Consider the following 15,744-nt stretch of genomic DNA (forward strand, 5'->3'; position numbering starts at 1 on the left):
AGACCTGTAGATTTACATGTAGATTATAATATAATGACTAGAGAGACCTGTAGGTTTACATGTAGATTATAATATAATGACTAGAGACCTGTAGGTTTACATACAGATTATAATATAATGACTAGAGACCTGTAGGTTTACATGCAGATTATAATATAATGACTAGAGAGACCTGTAGGTTTACATGTAGATTATAATATAATGACTAGAGACCTGTAGGTTTACATGCAGATTATAATATAATGACTAGAGACCTGTAGGTTTACATGCAGATTATAATATAATGACTAGAGAGACCTGTAGGTTTACATGTAGATTATAATATAATGACTAGAGACCTGTAGGTTTACATGCAGATTATAATATAATGACTAGAGACCTGTAGGTTTACATGCAGATTATAATATAATGACTAGAGACCTGTAGGTTTACATGTAGATTATAATATAATGACTAGAGACCTGTAGGTTTACATACAGATTATAATATAATGACTAGAGACCTGTAGGTTTACATACAGATTATAATATAATGACTAGAGACCTGTAGGTTTACATGTAGATTATAATATAATGACTAGAGACCTGTAGGTTTACATGTAGATTATAATATAATGACTAGAGAGACCTGTAGGTTTACCTACAGATTATAATATAATGACTAGAGACCTGTAGGTTTACATACAGATTATAATATAATGACTAGAGACCTGTAGGTTTACATACAGATTATAATATAATGACTAGAGAGACCTGTAGGTTTACATGTAGATTATAATATAATGACTAGAGAGACCTGTAGGTTTACATGCAGATTATAATATAATGACTAGAGACCTGTAGGTTTACATGCAGATTATAATATAATGACTAGAGACCTGTAGGTTTACATACAGATTATAATATAATGACTAGAGAGACCTTTAGGTTTACATGTAGATTATAATATAATGACTAGAGAGACCTGTAGGTTTACATGTAGATTATAATATAATGACTAGAGAGACCTGTAGGTTTACATGTAGATTATAATATAATGACTAGAGAGACCTGTAGGTTTACATGCAGATTATAATATAATGACTAGAGAGACCTGTAGGTTTACATGCAGATTATAATATAATGACTAGAGACCTGTAGGTTTACATGCAGATTATAATATAATGACTAGAGAGACCTGTAGGTTTACATACAGATTATAATATAATGACTAGAGAGACCTGTAGGTTTACATGTAGATTATAATATAATGACTAGAGACCTGTAGGTTCACATGCAGATTATAATATAATGACTAGAGACCTGTAGGTTTACATGCAGATTATAATATAATGACTAGAGAGACCTGTAGGTTTACATGTAGATTATAATATAATGACTAGAGAGACCTGTAGGTTTACATGCAGATTATAATATAATGACTAGAGACCTGTAGTTTTACATGCAGATTATAATATAATGACTAGAGACCTGTAGATTTACATGTAGATTATAATATAATGACTAGAGAGACCTGTAGGTTTACATGCAGATTATAATATAATGACTAGAGACCTGTAGGTTTACATGCAGATTATAATATGATGACTAGAGAGACCTGTAGGTTTACATGTAGATTATAATATAATGACTAGAGAGACCTGTAGGTTTACATGCAGATTATAATATAATGACTAGAGACCTGTAGGTTTACATGCAGATTATAATATAATGACTAGAGAGACCTGTAGGTTTACATGCAGATTATAATATAATGACTAGAGACCTGTAGGTTTACATGTAGATTATAATATAATGACTAGAGAGACCTGTAGGTTTACATGCAGATTATAATATAATGACTAGAGACCTGTAGGTTTACATGTAGATTATAATATAATGACTAGAGACCTGTAGGTTTACATGTAGATTATAATATAATGACTAGAGAGACCTGTAGGTTTACATGCAGATTATAATATAATGACTAGAGAGACCTGTAGGTTTACATGCAGATTATAATATAATGACTAGAGAGACCTGTAGGTTTACATACAGATTATAATATAATGACTAGAGAGACCTGTAGGTTTACATGTAGATTATAATATAATGACTAGAGACCTGTAGGTTTACATGTAGATTATAATATAATGACTAGAGACCTGTAGGTTTACATGCAGATTATAATATAATGACTAGAGAGACCTGTAGGTTTACATGTAGATTATAATATAATGACTAGAGAGACCTGTAGGTTTACATGTAGATTATAATATAATGACTAGAGACCTGTAGGTTTACATACAGATTATAATATAATGACTAGAGACCTGTAGGTTTACATGCAGATTATAATATAATGACTAGAGAGACCTGTAGGTTTACATGTAGATTATAATATAATGACTAGAGACCTGTAGGTTTACATGCAGATTATAATATAATGACTAGAGACCTGTAGGTTTACATGCAGATTATAATATAATGACTAGAGAGACCTGTAGGTTTACATGTAGATTATAATATAATGACTAGAGACCTGTAGGTTTACATGCAGATTATAATATAATGACTAGAGACCTGTAGGTTTACATGCAGATTATAATATAATGACTAGAGACCTGTAGGTTTACATGTAGATTATAATATAATGACTAGAGACCTGTAGGTTTACATACAGATTATAATATAATGACTAGAGACCTGTAGGTTTACATACAGATTATAATATAATGACTAGAGACCTGTAGGTTTACATGTAGATTATAATATAATGACTAGAGACCTGTAGGTTTACATGTAGATTATAATATAATGACTAGAGAGACCTGTAGGTTTACCTACAGATTATAATATAATGACTAGAGACCTGTAGGTTTACATACAGATTATAATATAATGACTAGAGACCTGTAGGTTTACATACAGATTATAATATAATGACTAGAGAGACCTGTAGGTTTACATGTAGATTATAATATAATGACTAGAGAGACCTGTAGGTTTACATGCAGATTATAATATAATGACTAGAGACCTGTAGGTTTACATGCAGATTATAATATAATGACTAGAGACCTGTAGGTTTACATACAGATTATAATATAATGACTAGAGAGACCTGTAGGTTTACATGTAGATTATAATATAATGACTAGAGAGACCTGTAGGTTTACATGTAGATTATAATATAATGACTAGAGAGACCTGTAGGTTTACATGTAGATTATAATATAATGACTAGAGAGACCTGTAGGTTTACATGCAGATTATAATATAATGACTAGAGAGACCTGTAGGTTTACATGCAGATTATAATATAATGACTAGAGACCTGTAGGTTTACATGCAGATTATAATATAATGACTAGAGAGACCTGTAGGTTTACATACAGATTATAATATAATGACTAGAGAGACCTGTAGGTTTACATGTAGATTATAATATAATGACTAGAGAGACCTGTAGGTTTACATGTAGATTATAATATAATGACTAGAGACCTGTAGGTTTACATACAGATTATAATATAATGACTAGAGACCTGTAGGTTTACATGCAGATTATAATATAATGACTAGAGAGACCTGTAGGTTTACATGTAGATTATAATATAATGACTAGAGACCTGTAGGTTTACATGTAGATTATAATATAATGACTAGAGACCTGTAGGTTTACATACAGATTATAATATAATGACTAGAGAGACCTGTAGGTTTACATACAGATTATAATATAATGACTAGAGAGACCTGTAGGTTTACATGCAGATTATAATATAATGACTAGAGACCTGTAGGTTTACATGCAGATTATAATATAATGACTAGAGAGACCTGTAGGTTTACATGCAGATTATAATATAATGACTAGAGAGACCTGTAGGTTTACATGCAGATTATAATATAATGACTAGAGAGACCTGTAGGTTTACATGCAGATTATAATATAATGACTAGAGACCTGTAGGTTTACATGCAGATTATAATATAATGACTAGAGACCTGTAGGTTTACATACAGATTATAATATAATGACTAGAGAGACCTGTAGGTTTACATACAGATTATAATATAATGACTAGAGACCTGTAGGTTTACATGCAGATTATAATATAATGACTAGAGACCTGTAGGTTTACATACAGATTATAATATAATGACTAGAGAGACCTGTAGGTTTACATGCAGATTATAATATAATGACTAGAGACCTGTAGGTTTACATGTAGATTATAATATAATGACTAGAGACCTGTAGGTTTACATGCAGATTATAATATAATGACTAGAGACCTGTAGGTTTACATGTAGATTATAATATAATGACTAGAGACCTGTAGGTTTACATGCAGATTATAATATAATGACTAGAGACCTGTAGGTTTACATGTAGATTATAATATAATGACTAGAGAGACCTGTAGGTTTACATGCAGATTATAATATAATGACTAGAGACCTGTAGCTTTACATGCAGATTATAATATAATGACTAGAGAGACCTGTAGGTTTACATGCAGATTATAATATAATGACTAGAGAGACCTGTAGGTTTACATGCAGATTATAATATAATGACTAGAGAGACCTGTAGGTTTACATGCAGATTATAATATAATGACTAGAGACCTGTAGGTTTACATGCAGATTATAATATAATGACTAGAGACCTGTAGGTTTACATGCAGATTATAATATAATGACTAGAGAGACCTGTAGGTTTACATGCAGATTATAATATAATGACTAGAGACCTGTAGGTTTACATGTAGATTATAATATAATGACTAGAGAGACCTGTAGGTTTACATGCAGATTATAATATAATGACTAGAGACCTGTAGGTTTACATGTAGATTATAATATAATGACTAGAGACCTGTAGGTTTACATGTAGATTATAATATAATGACTAGAGAGACCTGTAGGTTTACATGCAGATTATAATATAATGACTAGAGAGACCTGTAGGTTTACATGCAGATTATAATATAATGACTAGAGAGACCTGTAGATTTACATACAGATTATAATATAATGACTAGAGAGACCTGTAGGTTTACATGTCGATTATAATATAATGACTAGAGACCTGTAGGTTTACATGTAGATTATAATATAATGACTAGAGACCTGTAGGTTTACATGCAGATTATAATATAATGACTAGAGAGACCTGTAGATTTACATGTAGATTATAATATAATGACTAGAGAGACCTGTAGGTTTACATGTAGATTATAATATAATGACTAGAGACCTGTAGGTTTACATACAGATTATAATATAATGACTAGAGACCTGTAGGTTTACATGCAGATTATAATATAATGACTAGAGAGACCTGTAGGTTTACATGTAGATTATAATATAATGACTAGAGACCTGTAGGTTTACATGCAGATTATAATATAATGACTAGAGACCTGTAGGTTTACATGCAGATTATAATATAATGACTAGAGAGACCTGTAGGTTTACATGTAGATTATAATATAATGACTAGAGACCTGTAGGTTTACATGCAGATTATAATATAATGACTAGAGACCTGTAGGTTTACATGCAGATTATAATATAATGACTAGAGACCTGTAGGTTTACATGTAGATTATAATATAATGACTAGAGACCTGTAGGTTTACATACAGATTATAATATAATGACTAGAGACCTGTAGGTTTACATACAGATTATAATATAATGACTAGAGACCTGTAGGTTTACATGTAGATTATAATATAATGACTAGAGACCTGTAGGTTTACATGTAGATTATAATATAATGACTAGAGAGACCTGTAGGTTTACCTACAGATTATAATATAATGACTAGAGACCTGTAGGTTTACATACAGATTATAATATAATGACTAGAGACCTGTAGGTTTACATACAGATTATAATATAATGACTAGAGAGACCTGTAGGTTTACATGTAGATTATAATATAATGACTAGAGAGACCTGTAGGTTTACATGCAGATTATAATATAATGACTAGAGACCTGTAGGTTTACATGCAGATTATAATATAATGACTAGAGACCTGTAGGTTTACATACAGATTATAATATAATGACTAGAGAGACCTTTAGGTTTACATGTAGATTATAATATAATGACTAGAGAGACCTGTAGGTTTACATGTAGATTATAATATAATGACTAGAGAGACCTGTAGGTTTACATGTAGATTATAATATAATGACTAGAGAGACCTGTAGGTTTACATGCAGATTATAATATAATGACTAGAGAGACCTGTAGGTTTACATGCAGATTATAATATAATGACTAGAGACCTGTAGGTTTACATGCAGATTATAATATAATGACTAGAGAGACCTGTAGGTTTACATACAGATTATAATATAATGACTAGAGAGACCTGTAGGTTTACATGTAGATTATAATATAATGACTAGAGACCTGTAGGTTCACATGCAGATTATAATATAATGACTAGAGACCTGTAGGTTTACATGCAGATTATAATATAATGACTAGAGAGACCTGTAGGTTTACATGTAGATTATAATATAATGACTAGAGAGACCTGTAGGTTTACATGCAGATTATAATATAATGACTAGAGACCTGTAGTTTTACATGCAGATTATAATATAATGACTAGAGACCTGTAGATTTACATGTAGATTATAATATAATGACTAGAGAGACCTGTAGGTTTACATGCAGATTATAATATAATGACTAGAGACCTGTAGGTTTACATGCAGATTATAATATGATGACTAGAGAGACCTGTAGGTTTACATGTAGATTATAATATAATGACTAGAGAGACCTGTAGGTTTACATGCAGATTATAATATAATGACTAGAGACCTGTAGGTTTACATGCAGATTATAATATAATGACTAGAGAGACCTGTAGGTTTACATGCAGATTATAATATAATGACTAGAGACCTGTAGGTTTACATGTAGATTATAATATAATGACTAGAGAGACCTGTAGGTTTACATGCAGATTATAATATAATGACTAGAGACCTGTAGGTTTACATGTAGATTATAATATAATGACTAGAGACCTGTAGGTTTACATGTAGATTATAATATAATGACTAGAGAGACCTGTAGGTTTACATGCAGATTATAATATAATGACTAGAGAGACCTGTAGGTTTACATGCAGATTATAATATAATGACTAGAGAGACCTGTAGGTTTACATACAGATTATAATATAATGACTAGAGAGACCTGTAGGTTTACATGTAGATTATAATATAATGACTAGAGACCTGTAGGTTTACATGTAGATTATAATATAATGACTAGAGACCTGTAGGTTTACATGCAGATTATAATATAATGACTAGAGAGACCTGTAGGTTTACATGTAGATTATAATATAATGACTAGAGAGACCTGTAGGTTTACATGTAGATTATAATATAATGACTAGAGACCTGTAGGTTTACATACAGATTATAATATAATGACTAGAGACCTGTAGGTTTACATGCAGATTATAATATAATGACTAGAGAGACCTGTAGGTTTACATGTAGATTATAATATAATGACTAGAGACCTGTAGGTTTACATGCAGATTATAATATAATGACTAGAGACCTGTAGGTTTACATGCAGATTATAATATAATGACTAGAGAGACCTGTAGGTTTACATGTAGATTATAATATAATGACTAGAGACCTGTAGGTTTACATGCAGATTATAATATAATGACTAGAGACCTGTAGGTTTACATGCAGATTATAATATAATGACTAGAGACCTGTAGGTTTACATGTAGATTATAATATAATGACTAGAGACCTGTAGGTTTACATACAGATTATAATATAATGACTAGAGACCTGTAGGTTTACATACAGATTATAATATAATGACTAGAGACCTGTAGGTTTACATGTAGATTATAATATAATGACTAGAGACCTGTAGGTTTACATGTAGATTATAATATAATGACTAGAGAGACCTGTAGGTTTACCTACAGATTATAATATAATGACTAGAGACCTGTAGGTTTACATACAGATTATAATATAATGACTAGAGACCTGTAGGTTTACATACAGATTATAATATAATGACTAGAGAGACCTGTAGGTTTACATGTAGATTATAATATAATGACTAGAGAGACCTGTAGGTTTACATGCAGATTATAATATAATGACTAGAGACCTGTAGGTTTACATGCAGATTATAATATAATGACTAGAGACCTGTAGGTTTACATACAGATTATAATATAATGACTAGAGAGACCTGTAGGTTTACATGTAGATTATAATATAATGACTAGAGAGACCTGTAGGTTTACATGTAGATTATAATATAATGACTAGAGAGACCTGTAGGTTTACATGTAGATTATAATATAATGACTAGAGAGACCTGTAGGTTTACATGCAGATTATAATATAATGACTAGAGAGACCTGTAGGTTTACATGCAGATTATAATATAATGACTAGAGACCTGTAGGTTTACATGCAGATTATAATATAATGACTAGAGAGACCTGTAGGTTTACATACAGATTATAATATAATGACTAGAGAGACCTGTAGGTTTACATGTAGATTATAATATAATGACTAGAGAGACCTGTAGGTTTACATGTAGATTATAATATAATGACTAGAGACCTGTAGGTTTACATACAGATTATAATATAATGACTAGAGACCTGTAGGTTTACATGCAGATTATAATATAATGACTAGAGAGACCTGTAGGTTTACATGTAGATTATAATATAATGACTAGAGACCTGTAGGTTTACATGTAGATTATAATATAATGACTAGAGACCTGTAGGTTTACATACAGATTATAATATAATGACTAGAGAGACCTGTAGGTTTACATACAGATTATAATATAATGACTAGAGAGACCTGTAGGTTTACATGCAGATTATAATATAATGACTAGAGACCTGTAGGTTTACATGCAGATTATAATATAATGACTAGAGAGACCTGTAGGTTTACATGCAGATTATAATATAATGACTAGAGAGACCTGTAGGTTTACATGCAGATTATAATATAATGACTAGAGAGACCTGTAGGTTTACATGCAGATTATAATATAATGACTAGAGACCTGTAGGTTTACATGCAGATTATAATATAATGACTAGAGACCTGTAGGTTTACATACAGATTATAATATAATGACTAGAGAGACCTGTAGGTTTACATACAGATTATAATATAATGACTAGAGACCTGTAGGTTTACATGCAGATTATAATATAATGACTAGAGACCTGTAGGTTTACATACAGATTATAATATAATGACTAGAGAGACCTGTAGGTTTACATGCAGATTATAATATAATGACTAGAGACCTGTAGGTTTACATGTAGATTATAATATAATGACTAGAGACCTGTAGGTTTACATGCAGATTATAATATAATGACTAGAGACCTGTAGGTTTACATGTAGATTATAATATAATGACTAGAGACCTGTAGGTTTACATGCAGATTATAATATAATGACTAGAGACCTGTAGGTTTACATGTAGATTATAATATAATGACTAGAGAGACCTGTAGGTTTACATGCAGATTATAATATAATGACTAGAGACCTGTAGCTTTACATGCAGATTATAATATAATGACTAGAGACCTGTAGGTTTACATGTAGATTATAATATAATGACTAGAGAGACCTGTAGGTTTACATGCAGATTATAATATAATGACTAGAGAGACCTGTAGGTTTACATACATATTATAATATAATGACTAGAGACCTGTAGGTTTACATGCAGATTATAATATAATGACTAGAGAGACCTGTAGGTTTACATGCAGATTATAATATAATGACTAGAGACCTGTAGGTTTACATGCAGATTATAATATAATGACTAGAGACCTGTAGGTTTACATGCAGATTATAATATAATGACTAGAGAGACCTGTAGGTTTACATGCAGATTATAATATAATGACTAGAGACCTGTAGGTTTACATGTAGATTATAATATAATGACTAGAGAGACCTGTAGGTTTACATGCAGACTAGAGAGACCTGTAGGTTTACATGCAGATTATAATATAATGACTAGCTAGGCTACATAATATCAAACAACATTAGTCTTGCTGTTGCCTTTCACAGTAAGAGCCTCACAGTCACACAGCACAGGCTTTCACAGTAAGAGCCTCAGTCACACAGCACAGGCTTTCACAGTAAGAGCCTCACAGTCACACAGCACAGGCTTTCACAGTAAGAGCCTCACAGTCACACAGCACAGGCTTTCACAGTAAGAGCATCACAGTCACACAGCACAGGCTTTCACAGTAAGAGCCTCACAGTCACACAGCACAGGCTTTCAAAGTAAGAGCCTCACAGTCACACAGCACAGGCTTTCAAAGTAAGAGCCTCACAGTCACACAGCACAGGCTTTCACAGTAAGAGCCTCACAGTCACACAGCACAGGCTTTCACAGTAAGAGCCTCACACAGCACTTTCACAGTAAGACACTCACACAGCACTTTCACAGTAAGACACTCACACAGCACTTTCACAGTAAGACACTCACACAGCACAGGCTTTCACAGTAAGACACTCACACAGCACTTTCACAGTAAGACACTCACACAGCACAGGCTTTCACAGTAAGACACTCACACAGCACTTTCACAGTAAGACACTCACACAGCACTTTCACAGTAAGACACTCACACAGCACAGGCTTTCACAGTAAGACACTCACACAGCACAGGCTTTCACAGTAAGACACTCACACAGCACTTTCACAGTAAGACACTCACACAGCACAGGCTTTCACAGTAAGACACTCACACAGCACTTTCACAGTAAGACACTCACACAGCACAGGCTTTCACAGTAAGACACTCACACAGCACAGGCTTTCACAGTAAGACACTCACACAGCACTTTCACAGTAAGACACTCACACAGCACAGGCTTTCACAGTAAGACACTCACACAGCACTTTCACAGTAAGACACTCACACAGCACTTTCACAGTAAGACACTCACACAGCACTTTCACAGTAAGACACTCACACAGCACTTTCACAGTAAGACAAGATACATTTTGGGACCAACTAGCTGCATTTACAAGCTAGTAGGGACTTGAACGACACTAGTCAATGTGTCGGAGGCATATACTGACAAGTTGTCATTTTTTGCTTTTTTTTAAAGATTAACTTAAAAAACGCACTATATGTTATATGGCTTAATGTACCACAACATGTATCTCAATGTAAGGTATATTTTTCCAAGCGTATCACCGCCATTCCAATAGGCCATGTCTACACTGTGCTTTCAGCACTGTTCTGTAACATTTAACATAACATTAAGCAGCTATATTCATCTGTCTGATCGCCTACGTCTGTTTTTAATACATTTTCAATGAGCAGTATCCGGTTGTTGTGACAGCATTAATGTTGTGTCAGTCTCCATGACGAGTATCCGGTTGTTGTGATCATAGATGTGTTCTATAGATATCTATGGTTGTGATGACAGCATTAATGTTGTGTCAGTCTCCATTATCAGTATCCGGTTGTGGTGACAGGTGGAACAGCAACCTCGTCATTCCTTATTATACGGGGGCACCTAGTGGTGACAGGTGGAACAGCAACCTCCATTACAGTGCTCTGTAAAATGAGTCGAAACTTCCGCCTCGTTATTTCAATGGTTTACAAACCTAAAAACTACACTCCCATTTGGAAAACAGTCCGTTAGTTTTTCTTTCAGCTTTGAACATTTTGAAGAGGCTAATAGTTTTTTGAATGTTTTCAATAGGCCATTACAAAATAAGAAAATAAAAAAGTATTTTGTCGACATTACTGTCGACACGGAGACCATGTTGAAAGTCTGTCATTTAGTCGACACAAGCTATAGTAGGCTTCATCACAGCAGATGTCTTAAAGGGGAACTATCTTATAAATGGCCTTTTTCAGTGTTTAGCATTGTTTCCTAGCTATGTGGACTTATATTAATATGATCTATGTCTCTAATTCTCATATTGGCGCATTCTTCCAATTCTCCTCTCACAATATTCACCCTCACTGAACTGAGTCATCTGAAAATGTGCTGATTTGTGATGTCAGAGAGACACCGCTGCATGATAATCAGCTGAGTTTCCACACAGTTCCCACTGTGGTTGGAGCCCAGGCTCAAAACGGCTTAAGATCTTGAAGTAGAAAAATGCTGTTTTTGAGGACTTGATTAGAAATACAAAACAATGAATTAAAAAAAATACAAAATTACAGAGGTGTTCCATAAACTCACAGGAATTGTGTAAAAGTGCCCAAATAGTGAAAGAAATAGTAAAATAGTTCCCCTTTAATTCACATTCACAACCAGATTCATAAACCAGAGAGACGACCAGCTCACAAATATCAACTCTGGCTATAATATTGCATAAGTACGTGCATATGCAGGAGGCTTCCTGTATGCAATCAATATCAAAGAAATGCACAACCAATCAGCCAGATAAACTTGCAGCCATTGAGGGCAATACAATTTTAACTCACCCTGAATAGATAGCGTAGAAGTCATGACACCTGTCGATCTTTTAGCCTGGGTTTAAAAGCTGACACTGCTCTCCAAAATACATATCCAGTTTTGGGTCCCTTGGAGATTCATAAGCGTAATATAAATAAATATATATAGTATATATAATATAATATAAATGTGTCTAGGGAGTCATAGGGACTTGTGTGTTGCCATTGGACACAGCGGGTAGATCCACTTTCTAGGGCTGACCCCTATTAGTCGAATAGTCGACTAATCGATCTAAAGGAGCCGTAGTCGACTGCCAACCTCTAGTCGAATGCAAAAAAAAAATATTATTTCTTTTATTTCTTTATTTAATAATTTTTTTTATCATTCTTTCCAAAAGAAAAGAGGCCTAGAAGCGTGGCTAACGCTAATGGCACGCATACCAGCAGTGTTGGGCAAGTTACTTTAAAAAAGTAATTAGTTACAGTTACTAGTTACTTCTTCCAAAATGTAACTAAATTACTTACTCAGTTACAAATTATAAAAGTAACTAGTTACTTCAGAAAGTAACTATTGCGTTACTTTCAAGTACATTTTTTCCATAAACAACATACACAAATCTAAACTATTTTAATGTTGCTGTGTGACAAAGTGAGACTAGCCTCCAATCAAATGCCATGTATGTAGATATTATAATTACTATGTTTATATAGTGGATCATACAAATACAAACACAATAGATGTTTTGGAACTTTTGATATGTATTGCCCCTCAACAGGCCACAACTGGGCAACATTAAATTATGCTTGTTAAGCACTATACCAAAAATAAATAACAAATATATACTGATTGATTAAACATTTTAATTAAAAGATTGTAGAATGGGTACAGTACAGTACAGCTCAATACACACAATTGTTAAGGGGATGCAGACCAGAGAAAGATTTTCGTCTTGTTGACATCAGGGTCCCCCATTTTCAATTCATGACATTTATGACATACACAACATACAGATATAAGAATCTAATCTACAGTAATCATCTAAACTAATCTAATCATGACATTTAAGACATGCATGACATACAGATATATATATCTCTGAGCACCTGAAGACTGTGCTATTAAACCAGGAAGTGCAGCACTATGTCAGCAGAGTAGAGCGTCCACTACTGCAGTGCCCTGCGCTGCAACACAACTACACAAGAGCGAACAAAAAACGCTCATGGCCACAGCAAGAAGATCCACTTTCATTGGTCTTTGTTTGCCCTGCCACCTATGAACTTTGAAAGGGCATAATTAATACGCCATAAGTCTGATTTACACAAATCTTGGTAGAGATGTACAATCATCACAACGCTTGCAGGATATATCCCCATAAGTACCTCAAGCATAACCTGGAAGTGTCATTCAAATTGACACCTAGGGGGTGCTACAAAGGCCAAACAATTGGGGTGACATCACAGAAATCAGACTAAATAAAAGATAATTCTCCAATCATTACAGTGCTCGTAGGATATGTGTGTAAAACTATTTTGAATTGCCCAATAGGGGGCGCCACCACACAACACAAATCAGACATCATTCATTACAAAACTCACAGGATATGTTTCATAACACAGTTGACCCATGTGTATGACATTATTTTTTAAATCCTAATGATTCCTGTTGCTTCTGGCAATATTTATTTTTATTATTATTATTATTCCATAATTGTCTGTGTATATTATCTTGTAGGTTCTACAAAGTACACAGATAAAGACAGTGGGGGGATGTTGGTGTGGTCTCCCTATCACACCATTGTTGATTCAAAATGTAAGTCGAATTACAGCTGGCCACATTTCCTAATGCATGACTATTGTATATAGTTTAATTTGCTATTGATATTGAATGTGACTGAATCTTACTATCTCTCTCTTAGTGGATGAATATATTGCCATTGCAAAGGAGAAGCATGGATATAATGTGGAGCAGGTACAGTATGTCCGGTAGAACGAACTAGATTGTTGCATGATGCAATTTAGGCTTTGTGTGTATTTATGGTTTTTATATGTTATAATGCTGATAATAAATGTTAAACGAACATGTTAATTAGGTACATTTTACCTTCTAGCTTTGCTTCCTTTTGCTGTATTGTTTGAATATAAATAACTGTGATCTGCAGGCTAGTGTTCATTAGTACCCTCACATACAGTAATTCTGTATTTATCTAGACAACCAACAGTTCTAACAGTTCTAATGATTCTGATTGTATATTTATCCATTTTATGATTGTGCTATAATGGAATTTGATCATCTAAATATCAAGTCATTGCAATTGACCGATCCCAAGCGGCACCTCATCTTCTGGACCCTCCAATCAGACCCGATTAACTGTTGCCTTAACTTGACCTCGGTCACTTCCAGCCGACCAGATTGAACAACATGCCTCTGCGTTCACTACGGTTGCTAACACTACCTGATAGGACAGATGATGACAGACCATTTTGCTATCCACCGCTAATGCTATTTTTTACCACTGGGGTCGCTTGCTGGACCCGGCTGGCTAACATTAGATAGAAGAGCTATCACATGTGCAGAGATACAAACTTATCAGGAGTGAAAAAGGTGATATAAAAGCTACAGGTATATAAATGTAAGACTTTTTAAGACATTTTATTGCCACCGTTCAATACATTGTAAGGCAAATTCTGCAATAGAAATAAACACCAAATGTAAATATTGTCAGTTCAAAATGATCTGTATAAAGGCAAAATGACAATAACTAGTTGAGATAAAGAACATTTGTCCAAATATGTTTATTAATGTGAATTTACAATTAGGGTACTGAGGCCAGCCTGCTGTCAGAGAGAAGAGCTGTAGGATGTAGATGGTACTGAGGCCAGAGAGAAGAGCTGTAGGAGGATGTAGATGGTACTGAGGCCAGAGAGAAGAGCTGTAGGATGATGTAGATGGTACTGAGACCAGAGAGAAGAGCTGTAGGATGTAGATGGTACTGAGGCCAGAGAGAAGAGCTGTAGGATGTAGATGGTACTGAGACCAGAGAGGAGAGCTGTAGGATGTAGATGGTACTGAGGCCAGAGAGAAGAGCTGTAGGAGGATGTAGATGGTACTGAGACCAGAGAGAAGAGCTGTAGGAGGATGTAGATGGTACTGAGGCCAGAGAGAAGAGCTGTAGGAGGATGTAGATGGTACTGAGGCCAGAGAGAAGAGCTGTAGGAGGATGTAGATGGTACTGAGACCAGAGA

At 33.9% G+C, this 15,744-nt stretch overlaps 1 protein-coding gene across 1 annotated transcript in view; it reads left to right on the forward strand.

Annotated features, from left to right (window-relative positions):
* rcor3 (REST corepressor 3) overlaps positions 1–15,744 on the forward strand; it is a gene marked incomplete at both ends in the record, with an annotated part of 121,488 nt that overhangs the window by 7,318 nt on the left and 98,426 nt on the right. The window contains 2 exons of the mRNA XM_084318468.1: positions 14,234–14,311; positions 14,418–14,470. Coding sequence (XP_084174594.1) covers positions 14,234–14,311; positions 14,418–14,470 — 131 coding nt within the window. The remainder of the gene's footprint in view (positions 1–14,233; positions 14,312–14,417; positions 14,471–15,744) is intronic.

This window comes from Notolepis coatsorum, assembly GCF_963971535.1.
Source record: "Notolepis coatsorum genome assembly, chromosome: 7".
NCBI lineage: Eukaryota > Metazoa > Chordata > Actinopteri > Aulopiformes > Paralepididae > Notolepis > Notolepis coatsorum.